The sequence below is a fragment of the Panthera tigris genome, chromosome B2, assembly GCF_018350195.1.
Source record: "Panthera tigris isolate Pti1 chromosome B2, P.tigris_Pti1_mat1.1, whole genome shotgun sequence".
NCBI classification, from domain to species: Eukaryota; Metazoa; Chordata; class Mammalia; order Carnivora; family Felidae; genus Panthera; species Panthera tigris.
Genome location: NC_056664.1, coordinates 86,823,296 through 86,848,794, shown reverse-complemented (window position 1 = coordinate 86,848,794; position 25,499 = coordinate 86,823,296). Strand labels below are relative to the sequence as shown.

Genomic DNA, 25,499 nt, shown 5'->3' with positions numbered 1-25,499 from the left:
CACTCTGAAGAAGTGTTACTTAACTGTTTGTATTTTTAAAGTTAACTTGTGCTTAGAAGTCTTTATGGTTTATACATTTAAAATGTATTCCCTAGTGTATACAGGACAACAAAACATGCAGCCTTTTGATCCTGCCAATTTACTATAGTAAGGAACAAACCTAGTATCTAGAACTTGGGGAGAATTTTGGTTTATCTCATCTGTCCTAAAGATTGAAATTCCATATATTAAATATATTAGAGAACTGTTGTTTCTTTTGCCAAAATTAATTGTAACGTTATTATATAATTCAGTGCATAAATTTTATTCAAAATTACAGAAATAGAAAACCTTTCCAAATCATACACTGGCAGGTAATAGAGTCAGTCTGTAAAACTCTGCATTCTTTGAATTCAGCAGTCCCATTAGTCCTGCTTCCTTGAATGAAAACTAACCAGAAGGTAGAACCAAATAACTCAAATGTTCTCATTTGAGAAGAATGCCCAGTTTTCATTTCTGGTGTGGTAAAATAAACTTTCGGTCATATTTATCTGGTTTTTGTTTTTGAGAATTTTGCTTGTTAAATAGATATGAATTTTTATTGTCTTCCCTTGATCTACTTTCTTTATCTGTTAGCCCTTTTTCTAGCCCTCTTTGTAAAATATACTGCCCCCCACCACTTGCTCAGCTTATATAATGGGAGCTCTTGCAGAGTAAGAATTCCTTCATGTTCTAGGTAGGGATTTGTCAGGAACCACTAAATGAAATTCCTGTTTGATTCCCATATATGACTTGCAAGATGATGGTGATACAGTAGAATTTTTTTAGTGTATACTTTTTTTTAATGGTAACTTCTTTGTTAAACCTCCAAAAATTATGTGGCTTAAACAGTAGTTTTTTTTTTCTGTTTGCCAGTTTATCTTTGAATCTTAAATCATTTTATGGAAGACATAATACTCAGAACTTTTATTTAAAACAAATATTTGGAATTTATTCAGTAACAGTTCTATTATTCCTATCCTAATCCCTTAATTGATGAAGTAATCCTTTACTTCGACTAGTAAATTATATTAACACAAGAGATTTTTAAATGGGGAGTCTTGCACATTTAAACACTAACCATTTTACTTTATCAATAAGTAAAAATAATTTTTCCAGCACGTTGAATTGTCTTAGGTATAATTCTGGCAAGAGCAGGTCTTTGTGAGGGGTACAGGGAGAAAGAGTTTAAGGAAAATTGTTTTAAAATTGCCCCATTAAGATTTTTTTAAAGCACATCAAATTGTACTTAAAGGAGTATATATTTGGGGTGTCTGGGTGGCTCAGTCAGTTACGTGTCCATCTCTTGGTTTCAGCTCAGGTCATGATCTCATGGTTCGTAGATTTGAGCCCGTGTCAGGCAGTACATTCATAGTATGGAGCCTGCCTGGGATTTTCTCTCTCTCCCTCCCTCCCTCTCTCCCCCTCCCTCCCTCTCTCCCCCTCTCCCTCCCCCTTTCCCTCACCCTCACCCTCTCTCAAAATAAATAAACTTTAAAAAAAAGGGGATATATATTCTTTCTTATTTGTCAATAAAAATTAAAAAAGAAAGGTGATTAAGAGTACTAAAATAACAGGAAAAGCCATGTACTATATGAAAAGAACTTATACTGTCCTTTGGGGAAGACCACTGAATCCTTTTAATTCACTCATAGATGATTGCTGCTTCACTGAGAAATTTGAAGGTATGAGTATTCTGTGAGTATTTTCAAAGTAGAAAAAGTGACAATGGCAACATTATAATGAAGAATTAGCTAAATTTACAATAATGAGATTGTCAGGAGTATTGAGCTGTTATTTTAAAAGGTTATTTTAAAAGCTGTTATTTGAAAAATTTTTAAGGTAATTTTTTTTTGTTTTGTTTTGCAGAATATATTCTAAATTCCATCAAAAAAGAATGGAAGAACTAACTGAAGTTGGTCTTCAGAACTTTTTCATCCTTTTTCTACTCTTAGCAGCTGTTGCAGAGGTGGAAGATGTAGCAGGTCATGTGTTAGGCCTCCTGAATTTCCTCAAGCCTTCCTTTATAACATCTCCTCTCATTTGGAAGGGTCAAGTGGCCTTCCTCTTGATGTATATCCAGAAAAATCTGGACATTGGTGTTTTGGCTGAGAAATTTTCAGGTGCTTTTCGAGAGAAAGCAAAAGAATTCTTGGTATCTAAGAATGATGAAATGGGACAAAGACAGACTCTCTGGACCCTTCTTTCCATCTATATTGATGGTGTTCAAGAAGTGTTTGAGACTAGCCATTGTTTGCATCCTTCCCATGAAAAACTGCTTAATGATGGATTCAGTATGCTTCTGCGAGCTTGTCAAGAATCTGAACTTAGGATCGTGTTGAGCTTTCTACAAGCTGTTCTGGCCAGAATCAGGTACGTTTTCCAGTAAATACTCTAATTTATCGATTTATTTTATGTCATCACCTATGTTGATTCTATATTAAAACTTTCCTTTCGATACACTCATGAAATCCAAATGGAGAGAGAGGAGTTGGTTTTATGTTGGCATAAGTAGTTTCCAAACTGTTACTTTGAACAGTAATTCTTTAAAAAGAAAGTTTATGTGCTAACACATAAAACTAAACTCCGAGCAGCTCTGGTGCAGTCCCCTAACTGCTTCTTTGCCCCTCCTTCCCTTTTTACCTTTGCTAAAGGAATAGTATTATCCAAAGGAATGTTTCAGATAGTCTAAACAAGATCATGAGCTCAAATCTAAGGTGGCTTCTACTGAAACATTTGCATTTTGTGCCCTTAAGGAGAGTTTGACCACCCTGTACCATTAAAAAAAAAAGGTAAGCTTCTTTAAATTATTTTGCTGCAGAGTTCTAACCTCAACTGCATGAAATATTTCCAGGTAAGACAATTTATTCTGAGATTAAAATAAGATTTTTCTGTTGATAACACCAATCACCCATATAAAACAATGTTTTCAGATCCACTTAAATACTGCTTTTGTTTTACTCCACAGAAGTAAAATCGTTTCTCATAGAATCTTCCAGATTTTTTTCTTCTCATTTATAGGCTAAAAACACAAAACAGATGATCTTTGTTCTGCACCTGCCTTTTTTCACTTAATATTTCTTTTTTTTTTCTTCAGATCGAATAAATCTTTCGCCTTTCACTTAATATTTCTTTGGCAGCTTTCCATGTTAGTAGATGGATACCCATCTAATTCTTTTTAATGGCTACTTAGTGTTTCATTTTATGGTTGTACCAAACTTTGTTTAATGAATACCATAATAATGTCAATTTATATTGTTTACCACTTTGTTATTTTAAACAGTTTTATTTAACATCTTTATATGTGCCTTCTCTGTGTATTTGTGGAAGAATAGATTAATTTCTAAAAATGAATTGGTCTATGCGCATTTAAATGTAGATAGATGATACCAGATTTTCTACCCCCCCAAAACAAAACAAAACAAAAAAAAAACTTGTGCCAACTTTTACACTCCCTAATAGTATATGAGAAAGCCTCCTTTCTCACTTTTAGATTAGCATATGGAGTATATTTAGAAAATATGCATTCTCAGATAAGAAATTAAATGCTGAAGTTTGTAAAAATGTTAATGGAAACTTGGTAATAGGAGAATGGGACTAATTTCAAAAGTTGGAGAGGCTTTAAAAATGTAAATAAAAGTAAGAAAGTAAGAAATTTCTTCTTTATTTCTTTTTTGTTCACTGACTTCTTTTTGTCTTTAAGCTCCTACCTAGGACTTTTTTGGTTATTCTTTAAGAATGATAATTAGAAACACAAGAATAATTGTTGTATTCTTGAAAGACATACAGTATACAAATACTGTACTCATTTATTTCTTTGCCAACCTTGTCCTGCCTGTTTATAGATGAAGAAATGGAAACATGGACTTTCTGTGGCTTACTAAAATAGGTCTCAGTATCACCACTCAGACTCTAACCAATCACAGCTACCTTCTTACATTACCGTTGTTAAAGTTTACAAATAACTAAACAGAAACTAACCAAACCATTATATATATATTTATAAATCATAAGCAGTTAAATGATATTTGCAAACTGTAAACCTTAAAGTGTTACCTATTCATATATATTTATGAGTGCTTTTAGCTGTTATTTTTGCTACTAAAAAAAGGGGGATAGTGCTTTTTGTTCAGTTTGTTTTTATGTTTTTACAAGTTATATATTTTTTAAATGAGTCATCAGATGGAAAAAATGATCAAAAAGAGGGGTGGAGACAAGTAAATCATGTTTTATTTGCAGTAATTAAAAATTTTTTTTAATGTTTATTTTTGAGAGAGTGAGACAGAGTGTGAGTGGGGGAGGGCCAGAGAGAGAGACACACAGAATCTGAAGCAGGCCCAGGCTCTGAGCTGTCAGCACAGAGCCCGACGTGGGACTCGAACCACGAACCATGAGAACATGACCTGAGCTGAAGTCAGACACCTAACAGACTGAGCCACCCAGACGCCCCTATTTGCAGTAATTTATCTTTAATTTATTATCAACATTATTCCATCTAAATTTCATTTCTTATAATAAAAACAAATTTTTGCTCTTTAAATTCAATTTGGTAAAAATCCTTTAGTATTAAAGCCAAAACTATTTCAAAATGTTGGAAAAATTCTGCTTGCAAGTATCTTATAAACTGTAATGCATCTCTGGTAATCATGGGCATTACTAGTCAAGTACAAAGGTAGGAATCAAGGATGCATGTTGAAGACTATTGATTATATAAGGCGAAAGCAAGTATACATTTATATTAGAAATTTCTTTTAACTAGATCTCCTTTGGGTTTGTAGTCTGCTATCATCTAAACCAAGGCCGTTGATCTGTAGGACTAACCTATGAAAAAGACACAAATATATTTATGTTGATAACATTTAATTCCTTGCACACATACCTACTTTTAGTTTTGTTTTATAATGCTCAACTATGATTAAAAACAGTAGCTGTAAGTGACTGTGTAATCATATATCACTTCCGTTGCCATAATTGTAGAGCATTTTTAGCAGAGAGAAGAATGAGCTCAATGTGTTTGAGTAACAGTGAGTGGAGCATGCAGCTCCTGGGTGGCTCAGTCAGTTCAGTGTCTGATTCTTGATTTCGGTTCAGGTCATGATCTTACAATTTGTAGGATTGGGTCCTATGCTGGCAGTGCAGAGCCTGGTTGAGATTCTCTCCCTCCCTCTCTCTTTGCCCCTCCCCCACTCACATTTTCTCTCAAAATAAATATTAAAAAAAGAAAAGTGCAGTAGTGTGGGGAGTCTTCATTAAAGCTGTCATCATGTAGGTGCTACCATCTTTTAATTTTCTGAAGCTTGCATTGTAATTTGCACACAGTTCTTCAGTGAGACTGATTAAAGTATATAATAAGAGGGACTGTGACTTGGATGGTTTTGTTTTATTTCATCAGTTTTAGAGCTTCCAAGGCAGATACCCTGAAGATGGACAGGCTTTTAGTTTCGGATCTTTGGGGAAAGAACCCCAGAGATCATTCAGGATTGTTAACTTAAAAAGAAAGAAGAAAAGGAGGCAGAGAGGGGAAACACAAGAAAAAGTCCTTTAGATATTTGATCATAGAGATGTGTTTGTTCCTACTTTCTTCATCCAAAATCTGGAACTTCTCTGAGGATCTTTTCATAGGAGCCTCCTAGGTATGCTATAATGTTAGTATTACTTTTAATATTATTAAAAGGTTCAAAAATGTTTTGATAGTTGATAAAAACTAAAGCATAGGCTCCCTGCCCCCCTTTGAAGAACAGAGCTAAATTCTTTGAATTTTGGTTTAGATAAGGAAGATGGGTTACATAGATTGATGATATTTATTCCTGGCTGCATCCCTGACAAGAAAAAGAATGAAATACTTTACCTTAGCAATCTCTTCTGTTTTCAAATTCAGGTGGGAATAAGGTACCAGTCCTTGCATAAATGTGTGTGCAGGATGTGTGAGTGTGTATGTTGAACTGGGTAATAGTTTTATAACTGTATGACAGAGAAATTATAGGTAGGAAGGAACGAAGATCACTGATTAAAGGGAGAAGCGGCTCCCTCTAGGCTGTTAAGAAATAATAACTTCATATGCCACTTTCTGCTAACTGGAGCTGATGGCTCACCAGAGCATTCTTTATTGCTGATTAAGTAGCATTATGAAAATACTGACTTGGTTATGTTAACTAAATGCCTCCATGTTTAAAACTTCGAATGTCAAGCAGTTTTTAGCAGTCATCTTTAACATTTCACATTACCTTTCTGGAATCCCATTTCTGGTTCTCACTTGCTGTTATTTGAGGTTAATATAAAAATGGCAGCTTTCATTTGTGGAGTTAGGTGTAGCCAAAAGCTTTTCTTTAATTATATCCATTCATGCTGCTATAGTTAAGGGTCTGTCAGCATTTCCATTATAAACCTCCATTTTCAGGGTTTTATAACACAGCTATGAAAATTAGCTCTGGGCAAAAACTTGACATACAAGGCCTCATGAGATTCTCCCTCCTCCCATCCCCCTTTTTCATTTTTACTGAAGTAAGGGTGAGTGATTTCAAAATGCCTTTTGGCATCTGCAAATATCATTTGGAGTTTAAAAAGAAACAATAAATTTTCAGGCTTTGTACCTGTTTGTTCTACCACTTAAGGGAGGTTGTGGACTTATGAATTTAAGCCAAATGGATATTGATCAACTGACATCCTATTTTGTATTAAACAAGAGCCTGGTTGCAGAAGAGGTCTAAAGGCAGTTGAAAACTTGTCTAAAATGTTAAATTTTGAGACTACGAAATAATTCAGAAGGCATGGTTAGTTTCTTTTTGATATTCTATGTGCTGAGTACAACTCCTTAAAAGATTAAGCCTCTGTTTTCCTGGCTTCAAAATACATTTTGAGAATACATATATATTTAAACACTTTTTCTTCTTTTCCAGTGAGCCTAGAAGTTCATCTGTGTATTATATATCAATTTTGACATTTGGGATTGGGCGGGGGGGGGGGGGGAGTTGTGTATGCACGTGCATAGAACTGTGTTTATTATTCCCCTCAAATGTTTTTCTTGCTCAGTAGTTCTAGTTATTTTAACTTTTATTAGTGTGGTATCATTTATTCTAAACAATTTTTTTTTTTAATCTGTGAGAGAATTGGGGTTGTCTAGTTAGGGAAGGAAGAAGTACAAGAGGAAATGTTCTCCTGAGGGACTGCTGGATGACAAAAAATGCATATGAATTTTCAGGAAAAATAGAAAGGATGCTTTTGACAGCATGCAGGCCTTTTCCTCCTTTTGTTTTGGGTTTTCTATTATTATGAGTGGTTACTGCTTATGTATGTATGATTTGATGCATGTTTTTGGCATTGTTCTAATAATTCGGGAGAGAGCACATGATTGTGTTTCATGGATATTTCTAGTTTTTATTTGAAAAATCAAATAGTTTTGTTGCTTACTAAAAGTGATCCATCTACCAGTTTTGGTTGCTATTGAGAAAGCATAAGCATCTCAAGGGAAAGTAGTATAAATCTTAATGTTTTGAGAGTATGTAAAAAGTTAATGATTTTTTCCATTATTAAATATTTTATTTATCTTTCAACTGAGATTTTAATGTATATGATGAATTAGTATTTTACCTTAATATTAACTGTTTACTAGGCTTGAATTTTGCAAAATATTTTCACTATAGCTTTTCATACAACATTTTATAAATTCATGCAGTTATATAAACTCAGTTTTGTGAACTTTTTTTCTGTTTTGCTAAAACATAGATTACTTAATTTTTCATACATAGGAATTAATATTTAAGTCATTTAGTCTGCAACTAGATCTGTTACATACACATGGATTCTCCTTACATAAGTACAAAATAATTCTTTTAAAATATTTTAAGGGAAAACTTATGTGTCCAAATCTCAACTTTATTCATTCTGCAATGAGGGTAATAGCACATACTTTTACTAGGTGTTTTGAGGATTAAATGCAATAATGAATATGAAGTTTTTGGCACAGAAAGTGTTCGATACATGTGAGCCGTTGCTCTTATTGTCATTACTGTTGTTTTCAAAAGAACCCATAATCATTTCTATGTACTACACTTTAAGCCTGGCAACCTCAGTAAACACATTCACATGCACGCATGTACGTACTTACACCTTGGATAGTTCTTAACTCATTCTGATATTGTACTTTTAACACAGTGGCCATTCAGTAAATGCATTTGGATGTGTAAATGAATCAGATTGCTTAAAAACAAAGTCCAGATTGTAGGGAACATGAATATTGCCTAATAATTCTAGAACTGTTAAAAGTTGTGATTCTATATGTCTGAGATGCTAAGGAGCTGCTGTAGAAAAAGAAAACTAATTTCTTAAGGTAGAGATGGGATATATAAATATGTCCTTCCTTTCTCCGTATACCCAGTTGATAGAAATTTTTTTTAATGTTTTCATTCCTTTTTTATTCTCACTACCATTTCCTCCATTTTTAGACCATTATTAAGGTTTCCTACTCTCTGTGCCTCCAGTGCCTTCTGTCTTCAGACCATCTTTTTTTTTTTTTTTTTTTTTTTTTTTTTTTTTTAACAGCTTAATTGAGATATGTTACTTATCATACAATTCACTTACTGGCCAGCTTTATTTAGATATAATTCACATACCATACAGTTAAATGGTTATTATATATCATGGTTATCGTATATTTACATAGAGTTATACAGCCATCATCATAATTTTAGAACAGTTTGTCACCCCAGAAGGAAACACTATACCCATTAGCAGTCACTCTCCATTTTCCCCTACCCAACCTCCATCCTTAGCAACAACTAATCTACTTCATGTCTCTATAGATTTGCTTTTGCTGGACCTCTCATAAAAATGGAATCGCCCAACATGTAATCATTTGTAACTAGTTTCTTTCACCTAGAATAATGATTTTAAGGTATATCCATATTACCACATATATCAGTACTTTATTCCCTTTTATTGCCGTATAATCCATTTTACCCACATTTATTTATCCATTCATCTCTTGATGGAGATTGGATTGTTCCCACTTTGGGGGTTCTATGGATAATATTGCTATGAACACATGTATTAGCTTTTGTGTGGAAATGTTTTCCTCTTGGGTATATACTTAGGAATAGAATTGCTGGGTCATATGGTAACTCTGTTTAACCTTTTATGGAAATACTGAACCATTTCTAGTATACCATTTGATATTCCCACCAACAGGGTTTAAGGTTTGAAATCTGTCCACATCCACATCAGCACTTGTTGCTAAGTGTCTTTCTGATTCAAGTGATCTTAGTGGATGAGAGGTAACATCTCCTTATAGTTTTGATTTGCATTTCTGGTGGCTAATGATATTGTGTGTTTTTCATGTGCTTATTGATCATGTGCCTATTGACTATTCTGTTTTCTTTGGAGACATATCTATTTGGATCCTTTGCCCATTTTTAAATTGGGCTTTTTGTTAGTGAACTGTAAAGAATTTTTTATATGTTCTAGAGACAAGTCCTTCATCAGATATGTGGTTTGCAAATATTTTCTCCCATTCTGAGGGTTATCTTTCACTTTCTTGATGTTGTCCTTTGCAGCATAATTTTTTTTTTAATTTTAATGAAGTCCTATTTATTTTTCCTTGTGTTGTTTGTGCTCATCTCATTTTTCCACATTTATCTTTTTAGAGAACAAGTCTATTTACGTCATTCTGTGTTTTAACACTGTTACTGACTGACATCCTGATAACCACAGAAAATTTCACAGTCCTTACCATGGTCTTCAGAGTCTTCCACAGTCTGGCTTTCCCACATTTGCAACTTTTTCTTGTGATTTCCCGGTTATTTTAGTCAGATGGAACTACTAATTCTCAAGAATTCTCCAAATCTTTCTTACTTTTGTCTTTTCCTATCAGATCCAGTTGAGGGCTCAGGCCAGAACATAGTAGAGAAAGATCTGAGGACTGAATAAGCCGAAGTGTGGTGATAAACAATGATAAGAAAAGGGTTAAATCCAGGGAATGAAAGTAATTGTCAAGATCAGAAGTCAAAAATGGTCAGTGCTGGTCATAGTAGGCATAGAGGTGGAGTAGCAGAGTACAGGAAAAGAAAACAAAACAAATGATTTATTTAGAAGGATATAGAAGGGTAAGGTAACTTCAGAAATTATTACTAAATGAATGGATCAGAACTAGAGATAGAATCAGAAAGAATCGTACATGGGCATCATATATGGGAGAAGCCAGAATTCCAGGCAGTAGTGGACAATTCTACAGTAGCAAACTGTGCTTTTCTGTTTCTTTAAAAAAAAAAAAAAATCTCTACACCAATGTGGTGCTCAGACTCACAACCCCAAGATCAACAGTTACATGCTCTACCAGCTGAGCCACCTAGGAACCCTGTGCTTTTCTGCTTCTAAAGGAACCCCTGTTAGTGTCTGAGAGTTGCTACTCTTTTTGCTGCACAAGGTAAAATTCAACTCCTCTATCACACTAGGTATAAAGCAAGTCTTTGATACCTATACATAGTGCCTACTGTAGTGGAAAGCAGAAGACACTGTGGACAGCACTGACTTAGATGCTATACCTATTCAGAACATGGGCCATAATAATCTCTCAGTGCATGTTTATTTTCTTTATTTACCTTTTTCTCTTTTTATGTGAACAACATCCTTTCCTACTATCCTTTCCTATCCTATTTTAGAGAAAGAGCATGAGTAGGGGAGAGGGGCAGAGAGAGAGAGAAAGAGCATCTTAAGCAGGCTCCATGCTCAGCACAGAACCTGACAACGGGGCTTGACCCCAGTATCCTGGGATCATGACCTGAGCTGACATAAAAAATCAGACGTTTAACCAACTGAGACACACGGGTGCCCCAAGCTTCTCTTGAAATGTATGCTTGTCTATGTGTCCCTAATCTTGAATAATTTCTCTTCCTTTTGAACCTCCTTAACATTTTATCTCTAATATCCTTTAGTGCTTTCTACCTGTGCTGTAATTATTTTTAACAGAGGATACACATTCATTAAGCAAATTATTTAAAAAAACTCAACTAATATTTATGAGTGCCTGCTATGGGAGCAGACATTATTATAGGCACTTGGGGTACATTAGTAAAGCAGTTAAATGCAGCATATATGACATGTACTCATGTATTTATTACATGAAAGATGGACCATGAGAATAGAAAGGTACTTAGGTAAGTGTTTATTGAAACCATCATCTTTTTACCATTTCATATTTTACTATTTTAGTCATTCAGCATTATTTGATAATGATTTATACTTGTCCCCAACTTTTACTTGCTTATCTAATAATTCTTGCCAGTATCCACTTGAAAGTAGACAACAGTAATTGTGCAGACAGGCTATGGGTTTAATGTATAATCTGTATTTCACCTCCATGATTATTGCCTTCTCAAGCACCAGTGGGCAGAAAGGACCTCCAGGGAGATGACAAGAGTACATTCTTCTCAGTTAATTAAAAGGGTTTGGGTCTTATTGAAAAATAAAATTTGTGTCTATTCTAGCTAAAATTTTTGTCCCACTTTTATTATTTTAACTATTGAATAGTTATCACCAAACTCTTCTCCCACTGAAATGTGTAAACAAGTGGAGTAATTGGGCCTTTGAGCTTTTGGCTTGCTTTTGAAATTTTGAGAAGCTCTCCATTGAGTCTGGATCTACAGGAACACCTCAAATCTAAAAGTAGATATCATCTGTATTTGGATTCGGTCAGAAGCAAGGTATTTAAAGAGGGAACTGAAATAATGGAGTGAGGAAATAATCAAAAAAATATTTTAAGACAATACCCCAGGATGGAAAATTCCTGGAAGAGAGGGCCTCTTGAGTGACCACAGCACAACGTAGGAAAATAGACTCATAACAAGGCACGTATGTGTGAGATTCAGACTGCTGCACACAAAGAAAAGGTACCAAAGTTTCTGTGACTTCTTAGTTTTCCCCCACTTTCCTCAGTCTTCTATTTTTTGTTTTTGCTGTGCCCCTAGTTTTTGATCTCCAGTTATAGATCAGGTCTAATATTTAACACCAATTACCAATAATTATAAAATTAAAGAAAAGTAAGAGATAAATAGAGCTTTATATTGGTCCCGCCCCTCAAGATTATTCCTACTTTCAAGAAGTGGGTGAATGGAGTTTTATACTTCTTTTCTGATTAATAGTTCTCAAGGTTTGCAATAACTAAAAATCTGTTTTCTCTGGGATGAAACAGTAAATGTACCTTTCATAATTAGAAAAAAGAGGGAAGGTAGAGATGGAAAAATAACACTATAAAACAGAAATTGGGGCGAAAAATGTTGGGACAAAAGGCAAGGACAAAAGAAATATACTCTGCAAAGGAAACATTTCATTATTTTGAAAGTAGATCAGCTCAGTTGTTCAGGGAATAGAAGTGCCATGATTATTTTCTGTACCAAGCACCAGAACATTTCTCTTTAGCAAATGGTAAATCAAAAGATGTTGGGTGAAGCGAAAGCTACTTTCCCCAATCTTATTTATGTCCCTGTGGTTCCTTGCCTGAACCCCACAGTTCACTATAGGTATTTGGACCACCCAGATCTTTGAAGCTTTAGATGAAATTCAGCAATGAGTTTGTAGGAAGACATTAATACTGTGCACTTCCATGGCACCACATGGTGCTATGTTCTTAAACCAAAGACATGTTGTCATAATAAATATATTGAAGACTGGAACCTCTCATTTGTGATGCATTTGCTAAAGTTAATTCTTTTCCAACTATGGAATGGGTAAAAATATCTACAATTGTGATTTCAGTAAGTGGACCCAGTCTATAAAAACTCATTGAGATAAACTGCTGTTGCGGCTGTCATTTATAAAAGGGAGATCCTCAGAGGAAGCAATAATTTAAGCATTTACATCCAATAAATGTATAGTACAACAAGCTGCTAGACCTGTTTTTTAATGATGTGATGTGTCACTGAAGGAAAGAAACTGATCTCTTAATTATTCCATTAATTATTTTTGGATTAATAAGACCTCAGATGGCACTCTAAATTGTGGAAAAAGTAGATTCGTTATAGTTTCAAAATATTCTCAGCTATCCCACCATCTTCTGGTAATTACCCTAAAGTTATTTTCTTTAAGATGTATTTTCTTGGAAACTGTCCGAGTACATTTTTGTTTTATGATACAAATTTACTACTTTTGCCACCATATGGACCATAAGGAACAATTCCTAAGCTTTCTCCATCTACTTTGTGGAGAAGGGTGAGTAATTTCTCAGTTTCAAAATTTATTTATATTTTAACAGAATTGAGAACAAATATAAGGAGTGAAACTAGCATTTGGAACTCTTAATTTCAATTGTTTCTTCTTTACCTTACAAGATATATATTTTTCTCTCTTTAGGATATCTCTTGTCAGATTTAAGGCTTATTTAAAATGAAAAGAAAGCTGGAGCAATTTTCTTTATTCCATTTCAGTCTCCTAAGGCCTATTTCCCCCTGGTGAGCTCATAGCAACAGGGGGGTTTAAGGGAATTCAGCTTTCTGCAAATTAATGTCTCACATCATGAAAATTCAGGACTTTTTTTTTTTTTTTAATCTTGAAAAGTAATACAGTGAGTGCGAGTATTATTTCTTGCCAGCGGGTGGAAGATGAATGATTTTGTCACAGTTTTACTGCTTGATGAGCAGTGTCCTGAGGGTCAGGCTTAAGTCTGTGTCACTATGCTGCTCATTACTCTTGAGCTAAATAAGGGCTGATTGGATCTAAATTGCCTAGCACATGGGCCACAGATGAGCTCAGTGAGCAGGGGATGACCCGCTATTCAGTCTGGGAGTAACCCCGGCGTGCAAATGCAGCATTAGAACACCGTGGGAGAATGAGAGGCTACCGGCTGCTGCCAGCAAAAGAAATCGAAATGTAAAAACTCTTTGATGCTGTGATGTTAGAATTTGAAATGTAGGAAGTGACAGGTTGATGGTACTTATCAGCTTTGGCTGGATTAGAGAACAGTGTCATCTTGCTTATATAATGACAGAAGAATGAAGCCAGCAGCTAACTACTGTGCAGAGTAGAGCCTCTGCAGTTGCCACAGCCAGTCGTTGCTGCCTCCTGCTGGCAGCTTTCGTGGGAACTAGTAAAAGATAGGAAAGAACCTCATCTGTACTCAATTTCCAGGAATTTGGGACTCTTTGGTGGTGAAAAGCTGCCAGTGGTAGAATGCAAAGAAAGGGTATTTTAGAGCATACTAAATACTAAATTGTTTTTTAAAAAAATACATCATTATTGGGAAATTGGTTGTTCCAGAATTTTCTAGTTAACCGAGTTAATCCATTTATGAAGTGAATCTACCCAGGGCAAGAAACCCCAGTATACTTTTCCTGGAATAGTGTTCTTTCAGGGAGCCTCAATTGGGTTGGTTGATCTCTCAATTATGTATTTTTATCAATAACAGCACTTTACTAACAACTCATCTTCAAAATCTAACAACAGACTACCAACCACAGGGTTGGCACAGTTTGAAAGATACCTGATAAAAATACAAAGTGAAAACCACCCCTGATTATGTAGCTTATGTTGCATAAATCTTCCCCTTCGGGTTGGGGTGGAGGGAGCAGGTTTCTCTCACAAGTCAGATGATTTAAAAAAATAAAATCCACCCAAACCCTATAAGACCTCTTTTGTTTCATTTTATTCCTACAGTTATTACACATTTGTAATACAAAACTTAGAAAATGTATCCAAGTTTTTTTTAAGTTACTTAATCTTACCATGCTGAAAGAACTTGATATTGTTGTGTCCTTCTAGATTTTTCCTACTCATATACATTTTTTAAACTAAAACTGGGGTTAAATACAGTGTAGTAACCTGCTTTTTTCACTTTATGTATCATCAGTTGCTTATCAGTGACATCCACAGCATTATTTTGCTGGCTTCATAATATTCCATTGTGTGGATATACAGTAGTTTACCTGACCATTTCTTACTGGTGAAAATTTATACTATTTTGAATTTTTCACTAATAGATACAAAGCTTTGATTATGTTCTTTATGTGTATCTTGGCAAGGTTCTTGGGTACTGCTGTATAAATTGTGTATGGCTCAACTCCAAAGGTATCATTCATAACATTATAAAATGAGGCTTTGATCTTCATGGACATGTTTGACTATATGTGGAAGAGATTTTGTTTAATGATTTGGCTTAAAATATAGAATCCAATGGGGCACCTGGGTGGCTCAGTTTAAGTGTCTGGCTTTTGATTTCAGTTCAGGTCGTTATCTTTCGTGAGATCCAGTCCTGCATCGAACTCTGAGCAGATAGCACAGAGCCTGCTTGGGTGTCTGTCTGTCTCTCTCTCTCTCTCTCTCTTTCTCTGTCTCTCAGGGGAGAACATGCCCCTGCTCGCTCACTCTCTCTTTCTCTCTCTCTCTCAAAATAAATAACATTAAAAATAAAAATATAGAAATGTAGACACAATTCTTTTTAAAAAGCTGAGAACTGTAGTTTAATTAAATTCAAGGTTTGTACATACATACACACACACACACATAATTACATCCTGCAGGAGCAAATTTTTAACTAGTAGAAAACCTGAAACTAGAAAAATCAACTTTTCCCCCCTATACAACAAAACTGTGGTTCTATATGTTGAAAACATACAGAAAGCAGAAAGCTTTTAGAGCGTGGGGCTTAAATGACAAGATAAAGAGTTAACTAACTTTCATCTCCCAGAATTTTAAAAAGGAATTTTCCTGCACTTGTCTTTCCTATTTCCTTTAAGCAGTGTGCCTCCGTTGTCCCGTTGTTTACTATGAATATCAAATATAAAATAAAAGTTTTTATTTTAAATCTAAACCACTTGAAGCCTCTAGGAGATAATTTGTAATGCCTCTTTTATTTTCATAGTATCAAAATTCATGTATCCTATAAAGGATATAAATAATACAGAACTGTATGGTGTGGAAAATAAAAGTCATTCCCTTCCTAAACCTTTTTCCCCACAAAGGGAACCCCTCTTAACCTTTTAGAGAATATTCTTCTCAACTGTTGAGCTATTGCTTCTCCTTTTATGCACCCTGCCTCTTTTACGACCTCTTTATTTTAAGTGGGAAAGGCGGGATTATACCTTGGATGTTTCTGCACCTTCAGTTTTTTGATGAGAGATATCAAAGACATCTCTCTGCCTGTGCACACACATACACACTCTGTATTAGATTGCAGAGTATCTTGTTGAATAGTAGACCTTACTCTGTTTAACCCCAGTGAACATTTAGGAGCTATACGTAATTTTAAGTTAGCTTGGCTCTTGTACCTATCTGATTTTCCAAGATTCTCACTGAAAATTTGGGTTGTTCAGTTTATTTAATGGGGATATTAGCTGTAGTTCAATTTTGTGAGTTATTGGTATATCCAGTATCAAAACCAGCCTGGCACACTTCTATTTCCGTTATCTAATGTGTGTGAATCATATAATTAATATCTTTTGCTTATATATAGTAAGGTATATAACTGTGTTTTTCAAAAGATTGAAAGCGTGAATTTTAATCCTGATTGCCTTTTTCTTTCATTTTACTCTTCAAGTCATGTAATTTCTTTGAACCTCAATTTTTCTAATCTGTAAAATGTGTGTAATAATAGTTATTAAAGAGCTGGTTTGAAGAATAAAAGAGATATATCTCAAGTGTATAACACTAACAGAGCACCTAATAATGATTACTTTTGTTATCCTTATCGTTTGTCCATTGGTTTCATAGAAGTGAAGTGAAAGAATGTATATTACAGGTGAATTTAAGATAGCGTTTCCCACTCTAAATTAAAACTTTTAGAGCTCCACTCTCAGTCCGTTCAGTGTTATTCCATGAAAAGAATACTTTTTATACTTACAGTAAAAGCACAAATTACTTTCTTAGTCATGTTTCTCCCACACACATACCCTTTTTTTCTTGTGACTTTAGAATTTTGACTATCAAATCTGTGCCTGTGCAAGAAACAGAAATGACTGTCTTAGTCAGTTCACCTTTACTGAGTGCCCAGCAAGTACCTGCTATGGTGGACTCTGTGCTGGTATTGAAGAAAATAGAGATGCATAAAATCAGATCATTGCTGTCAAGTGCCCCACAGTATAGTAAGGCACACATATAAACAAATAAAGAAATACACTGTGATCAATTGACAAATGTTGTGGAGACCATTCTTAAAACCCTTGTACATCACTTAGAGATTTTTCTCTGAGATTGTCCTACACAAAATAATGCATATAGCAATAAGCCAGTCACACTTTGCTGTATAGCTGACAGGGGGCAGATAGATATATTAGAAGGGAAATAAGTCTTTAGTAGCTTGTGCTTATGCAGATAGCAGTTCAAAAGTTTTTAAAGTTGTTTTAGACATCTTTAATATATTCCCGCCATCAATAATAAAAAATAATAAATAACTTAGCCACTTATAAATGTGTGTACGCACTTTAGTGATTTGTTAATTACAGCCATATCTCATTGATACATTTTTCTATGTTTCTTTCTCCTGACATCTACTTATTTTTCTTCTATTTCCATCCTCTGAAACCTTAGTGTTTCCTTTTCCCCCCACCCTTTTACTGTGCTGTAAAACATAAACTTGTGAGCTTTTGAGGACAGTGTACTTTTGATAATTTAACATGACAAAATAGAATCCAAAACCAATAGGTAGTATTGCATTGTGCATTTTTAAAAGTTTACGTAAATACTGTCATACCAGAGATGCTCCACACAGCCGTGCCACTTGCTTTTTTCTTTTAGTTTTATGCTTTTGAGATATACTGACAAAGAACATGTGCTTCAGGGAAATGAAGGATGTAGCCAAGAACAATAAATATTTTGGGTTCAGGAAATGGAGAATTCAGCACAGAATTGTGAAGGTACAGAAGACAGTTGTACACCTGGCCCAGGCAACCACCATTCCAGATTGAAATAAAATGATGATGAGCTGTGGGAGGAAGGCCTCCAGGAAAAAGTAGGGAAAGAAAAATTATTTTTCTAGTTCCAGAGGAGAGCAAAGCAATTTCATTATAAAATGACTTTTTCTTTGAAGAGCCTACAACCCCAAATGGGGATTGTTATAATGACCTCTCACTAAGTAACCTTGTTTATCTTTTAATGTTAATTTGCCTCAGCAAATCATATGTTAAACGCATCAACCTTATAAATATCATGTATATTTCAAATATTTTGAAATTTGCATTTTACATTTCCGTCAGGATGTATGAAAGTTTTAAGGGTTTTATGTATGTAAGTGCCATAATCTTTTAAACATGTTACATACATTCATATATGTGTATACATACGCACATAGTTAACTGTTTGTTTGTTTGTATTTATTTCCTAGGAGGAATTCCAATGTAATTCAGCAGATATTTTTTTTTATCAATACTTTGTGTGTCTCAGGACTGTACTAATAAGTATTCTGGTGTACGTGAAAATGTATCCTGCACTAGAAAATGTGTAGACTCCAAATTTTTGTTTACTTATTTACTTTGACTCCAAATATTTATATTTCTACCTTCATTCTTTTCTGAATTCTGAAATGCCTGGATCATTACTTTGACCCAATATATGTATGGAATTTCTTATATTCTGAAGACCATTCTTGTAAAATGGTAAGTGGGCTCCCAAATACAAGAAATTCCACATCTTGGGTCAAACTAATGGTCCAGCCTTTTCAGAATTACATTACAATGGAAGTTTTGTGATAAGATATAATCGTATCTAATTTCCCAGAAGGCAAGTGCATTTTGCCTAATTTGGAGATATTAAATATGGTTCAATCTTTCCATTATTTCCTTATGGACTGATATAGTCATGTTTTACCTTTTAGGATGTTATTCTACATTTACCATTTAGCACAGTACTAGTAGGCACTAGGAACTTGTTTCATTTAAATATATAAACTTTTTAAAACTTGGGCAGATGTTGTCTTAGTCTGTTCAGGCTACCATAACAAAATACTATAGACTGATTGCATCACATAAACAACAGAAATTTATTCTCACAGTTCTGAAGGCTGAATGTTTGAGACTGAGGTGCCAGCATGGTTGATTTCTAGTGAGAACTCTGTTCTTTGCTTTCAGAGAGGGCGCTGACTCTCTGCGCTCACATGATGTTCTCTCGTGCATAGATGGGGGAAAGGAGTCCTTTGGTATCTCTTCCTATAAGGACATTAATTCTACTGGATCAGGGCCCCACCCTTATGACCTGTTTTAACCATAATTCCTTATAGTCTTCAGCTGTACTGGGGCTTCAATATATGAATTTGGGGGGAATTCAGTTTTCAGTCCATAACAGATGGATTTATTTATTGCCATTGGAATGATGGCAGGGGCAGAGGGAGCAAAGAAGTCAGATTAAATTTTCATATATGTCATTTCTCTTTTTGTCTTTTATGGTTTTTATCCTAGAATCACTGAAGTTGGAGAATCCTTTATTCACTCTGTTGCTTCTTCAAATTCTTCTGTTTATCTTAAATACAAAGTTTCCAAGTTAAGGAAATAGGCTAATATTGCTACATTGTTCATGTTAGCCTGTGGTCTTGCATATTAAATATGTCCTGTATCTCCTCAAGTATTCATTGATACAGTATTTACATTTAGGAGAGACCACTGGTTTAAGAATAAATTTATATGAAGAAGCAAATTGAGGTTGAATGTGAAGTGATTGAAAGATCTTTTTGTGCCTAAATCAGCCCTAACTCCTGTGGGACCTCAGGTTGGCCCTCATATTTCAATTCTTTCATCTAAAAGATAAAGGATTGGATTAGATTACTTCAGTACTTCTAATTCTATCTGTAGAATTAGAATGCTTTAATATTTTTAGGTAAATTTGCTTTTCTTTTAAAGTTGATAAATGAAATGGAAATATGTTTTACACAGCATGATTAAACTAAATTTTACTTAATTTGCCTTATTTTGTTATTTATGGTTTTTCCCCTGTTTTATGTAGCATGCACAAAGTAAAAATACAAAAAAGAATGACATGAAGGGAAGACTTTTCTTAGGTACCAACTTACAGTGCTACAAATATCACCTATTTTGACTTTGGCCAGTAGTTGGTGATTTTTAGTTATACCTCAAAGGCAATAATTAGGTAGTAAATACTGAGGTGGCTACTTTGTGCATGATTTTTTTTTTTTTTTAGATATATAAAATCCAAGTCATAGTTCATTACTAAACAGCATATTTGGGAGTGCTTGACTGTCTCAGTTGGAAGAGCATGCAACTTTTGATCTCAGCATTATAAGTTGAGCCTCATGTTGGGGGGGAGGGGTTGAGATTACTTAAATAAATAAGATGTAATAAATAAAAATAAATAACTTATTTGATGAGGGATTCTTGTAGGTCAGGGACTTTAGGCAGTTTGACTTCTCACTTTCCAATGCTTTAGTGGGGAAGAAAGATTTGAAGAATTACAAATAAATTGTAACTAAGTAGGTTGGGTGAAGGGTAGATGAATAACCAGGCAAATATTTTTTGGATGCTTTATATGGACTTGCCCTCTTACTTGCTGCAGGTAGGATGGGAGAGACACCAGATGATCTGTAGTTGTAGATACATAATTCTGCACGTAATATATTAAAAAAAATTAATGGGGTATTGCAATAATTCAGTAAATGGAATATTCAGTAACTTTTATTGAGCTCGACTAGTGCCAGATACCTCTTTGTGTGCAAAAAACAAATAGACTCTACTTCAGGAAATTATTTTTAATAAACAATGACTGCAGTGTCACTCAAAGTGAAAATAAGTAGTGAATACCATCTTATGGCAATTCATCATCCATAGGAAAAAGAAGGAAGAAAAAAGATGGAATGAGAGGAGTAGGAAAGATCTTTTGAAATAGGTGGCATTTGAACTGGGTATTGAAGGAGAAGTAGAATTTATACTTGTAATAAAGTAGGAGACTGCAGGAGGAAGGAAAGCAAAGGTCTCTTGAAAGAGGTGGGATATAAAAATGACAATCATATAACTCACTGAGGGAAAGGGAAGAAAAATGCTACAATAGAGAGTGATCTGAGAATTGGAAATTAGAGGGCGTTAAATGTGTTTTGGAACTGCTGAAGAAACTAGTCTGATAAAAGAAGAGGATATGTGCTTTAGCAGAAAGATGACCAGATTCTGAAGGGCTTTGAAATTAGGGCAGGAGTATATAGACCTGGCAGAGGAGGAAATCAAGTTCTAGTTTTAAGTAGAGGGACAACACGATAGCAGTGCTCTTCTCCCTCTACTGAATCACAAGCTTCTTGAGAAAAAGATCTTATCTGGTGCTTTCCTCTTAATTCCCTGCCTGAAATTTTCCTTGATTCCTTCTCTGTCTGGTAAGTTTATTTCCTTTCAGGTGTAAATGAAATACTGCAGTTTCCCCTGTGAAGAGTTTTCAGGCTCCCCTGGCAGAGCAAATGGCTTCCTCCTTGTGTACCCTAAACATATTTAAATCACCCAGAGCATATATCGCTTGAAATGTCATCATCTTTATCCCCCTCCTTCACTAAAGTACTCTTTGAGGGCAGGGAATTTGTCTTATTAAAGTTTTATCTTCAGCACTACATACCCAGCTAAAGTACCTGACATACAGTGTTTCTTAGTCTTTGTTGAATGAATGAATGATAATTATATAAATGGTTCTGGCAGTAATATGCATGATAAATTGAAAGGGAACTTAGGCAAAGAAACTAGGTACAAAACCATGGTGGAAAAAAAAAAGATTAGTGATATGAAAATATGTATTTTTAAAAACTTTTTAAAGTTTATTTATTTTGAGAGAAGAGGGGAGGGACAAAGAGAGAGGGAGAGCGAGAACCCCAAGCAGACTCTGCACCATCAGCACAGAGTCCGATGCACAGCTTGATCTCATGAACCATGAGAACATGACCTGAGCCGAAATCAAGAGTCAGATGCTTAACCAACTGAGCCACCAGGTGCTCCAAAAATATATTTTAAAAACTAAAAATAATTCAATGAAATGCAATATGGTAGGAAAGAACATCAGTTTTGAAATCAGGACTGATTGATGAAATTAAAAAAAAAAACAAAAAAAAAGGGATCATCTTATGACCCAGGCTGGTGCTATTATAGTCAGGCAAGCAATTTTGAGCAGTTATGGGTATTTTATGTTTGTTTGGCTTCTTTTTCCAGACTGGTAAAATTTTTCGTTAATTCTGTCGTTTGAGATTTCTCTCATTGGTGCTATTGATCTCATTACCCTAAAGATGTCCAAAAACTTTAATTTCATGTCTTTCTCTTTGCTATTTCAGCCATATAAATGCAGAGGTTGGTAACTTTCCATCACTTTCATACACCTGTATATTTCTGTTCCGTGTATAATGTTAATGTAATTTTGGAGGTTATAGTCCAGATATGAGGCCCACTTCTTAATTTTGACGCTCCTTCAGTAAGCCGACTGTATATTTGTTGTCTCTTCAATGAAAGCAGGTCCTCTTTGTCTCTGCACAGCATTAACTAATCCTTAGGGCAGAGAGATCTGACTGAGAATCTTCCTGTGATTGGAAGACTGGCATGAGTACTCTTGCCCCTAATCAACAAGTGACAGAGAGGGAGCTCCAGTGAGCCCTTACTTTATAGCTTCTGAGAGTACCCTTTTGAAATAGGGCAGTGACCTTTAACAGATGGTTAGGTTACAGTTGTGTGAGAATTTATCTTTTGTAGTTAATACTTTTCTTCCCGAACATAGATAGTTGTGATGAAGTTATGTTTCCAGGCTGTAAATACATCTTAATTTCTATGACTTATATGTCTTATACATTTAAGTATAACACATGGTATTAGACTGGAGACCTCTGTTCCCTGCTTCATATGCAAACATAATTGTCCAGTGGAGCACTTGATACCTTTAATGATCGTGCTCTGAATCCAGAAGTGATATGTTTCCAAGGCACGCTAATCAGAAGGAAACTTGATGTAATCATACACTCTGCTATAATTTACTTACAACTCTGAAAAATTCAATTATGGAAAGATGAGTGGAACATTTTCTTATCTTTTTGAGGGAGTTTGCCACAAACTTTGCTTACCTGTATGTGTAAAATAGTTTCCACAAATACTACATTTTTTTATTCTAGCTTAACCTGATGAGGTTTTCATCTGTACAATAAATACACTAATTCTAAAGATACTGTATATCTTATTTTGGCCTTTATTTGTCTTTAACTTAGAATTAAATTATATTTTATTTTTCAGTTAATGATGGGAAAGAAAGAACTCCAAGGAAATGTTAGCACAATTTAAACTTTTAACTTGCCTCTGTATTAAATCTTTTAAAAGAGTGATTTGAGATAACTGTTATTCTACCTAAAATCTAAAAGTGAGATAGTATCTAATTTTATGCCACCCTTGTACTTGAGTAAGTTTGACATGGTCCTGGTAATGATGTGCAGTGGTATCTTGTAGCTGTATTTATGTCACACTGAAAAATTTTATTCTGCTTATCTCTGCCCCGCTTTTGAAAACATCCGAATACTTCATTTTCTTTTGAGGCAAGTTAGAAGTGACACACTTAGAGGTTTTTTTTTCCCCCTTCTGAGAGTATGCTTTGATAGGTGTATAGTCTGACCATTATTATAAAGATGATATCTGCAAAATCCACTGAATTTTTTTGTCTTCTGTAAGATAAGAATATAAGGATGTAAAACAATTTTATTTTATTATAATTCATTGTAGAAAAAGTATGTTAATGTAGTGTTTACATCGAAGCTTTTAGTTTTTGGTTTTCTTTTTTTTTAACAATTTAAGTCTCCTTTGGAAGATGTGAAGCAAAAAAAAAATGTTTTCCTTTAATTTTACTGAAGGCGTAATCTGCATATACATGTAGGTGTTGGGAGAGACCAGTTTTGAAGATTCTCCAGCCACCTTTTTTTTTTTTTCTTCTATTAAATATGTTCTGTAAATTGTGCTTCTAGAAAGGTGGGGGTGGGGGGGAAGTGGTAAAAGGAAAGTAGAGGAATTAAAAATCATTCCAATAAAATGGTTTAATTTATGCCTCTGCAGTTAAGCAGTGCTCCTGGTTAACAGAAATACCCTTCAGCTACACAGGATTTTGGAGCGTTGGAGGGCACTCATTTGCACATAAATAGCCATTAACTGATAAATTCCCAGAGGTCTCCTGTTGCATGTTAGTGGTTCTGACCTACTTAGCTAGCTTAAATTTGTTTTACAGAATTATTATAATTCTATCCTTGGTACTTAAACTTTGTGATTAATGCATGCCTCACAATACAATTAAAGTATAATTACACAGTTTTGCAGTTTCCTATCGTGGTGTTATTATTACAAAGATCTGGATTTTGCAAATATTAGAAGAGTTAAGGTTTCGATATTTATCACTTTTGCTGTTATTATGTGATTATGTTAAATGGGACCCTTTTATGTCTGAAGAATAGATCAGAGAGGTGAATCATTACATGTAGCATTTGTTAGCTTGGAAGTGATTGGGTCAGTTAATGTGTGGTCACTTTGGCATGCTGTCTAGATTGTCAAATCCCAGGCACCTTTGCTTACATTTTTCAAATGTTTTTGAAATGTGGTAGATTCTTTACACCATTTTCTTTCAAAAGTGATGTTGGGGTAAATGTTGAGAAGCAGTAGAAAAACACCAGTCTGGGACTTGGTAGATCCGAATTCTTATGCTGACACTTCCTGCTTAGTTATGCAAAAGAACTCCTGTGCCTAAGGGTCTGCGTCCTCATCTGTGAAATGAGTAGTTCCAGACTAGAAGGGGTTGGCAAGCTAAGGTGCTGCTGACCAACTCTGGCCCCTGGCCGGTTTTTGTACAGCCATTGCGCTAAGAATAGTTTTTATATGTTTAATTTTTGTAAATAGCAAGAATATATGATGCTGTGTATGGCCTGCAAAGCCTAAATATTTATTTAAAAATTTGCCAGCTCCATGACTAGCAAGAGTTCCTCTCAGCTGTTGGCACTCAACATTAAATTATCTGTCGGTTCTTTTTAAATGCTGTTGTTTATATATAGCCTTGCACATGTGTTTTGGGTTTCATTTCTTTCATGTTTACTATTCAGTCATCTGTGACGGGACACCCAGTACCTGGCCTCTTCATGCCGGTGACATATCTAGTTAGTATTCTGTTAAATTTGGGAGTGGTGGCTGCTTTCCAAAGCTTTATATCTCAAAATTTAGATTCCTATTAAAGGGAATTTTCAGCAAAATGAGATAGTAAGGTTCAGTTCTAATTTGAAAGGTGGGTGGAGAAGAAATGCTTATTTTGAAATACTTAACACTCTCACTTTGGAACTTTTTTAAAAAGTTGTGATCTGATTTATGGAAAACTTAGAAATAAATGTTAAATAATACTCCAATGAATGTTAGAAAACTTTTCTATACATTATTTTGAATGTCACTTTTGGCCAATATATGATTTGTAGCACAGTGAGGTTTGATACCCCCCCCCAACCCCCGTGTCATTGAATGTGGAAATGTGGGCCACTGTTACAGCTTTGATGCATTTGAGTGGTAACCACCTGCTACATATGTATGGAGGAATTC

General features: G+C 34.8%; 1 protein-coding gene across 12 annotated transcripts in view; it reads left to right on the top strand.

Annotated features, from left to right (window-relative positions):
* The window catches only part of MMS22L (MMS22 like, DNA repair protein), a 158,116-nt gene that overhangs the window by 74,694 nt on the left and 57,923 nt on the right, over positions 1 to 25,499 (top strand). For all 12 annotated transcript variants that reach the window (XM_042986842.1, XM_042986841.1, XM_042986843.1 and 9 more), the window contains one exon: positions 1,888 to 2,391. In XM_042986842.1, coding sequence (XP_042842776.1) covers positions 1,888 to 2,391 — 504 coding nt within the window. The remainder of the gene's footprint in view (positions 1 to 1,887; positions 2,392 to 25,499) is intronic.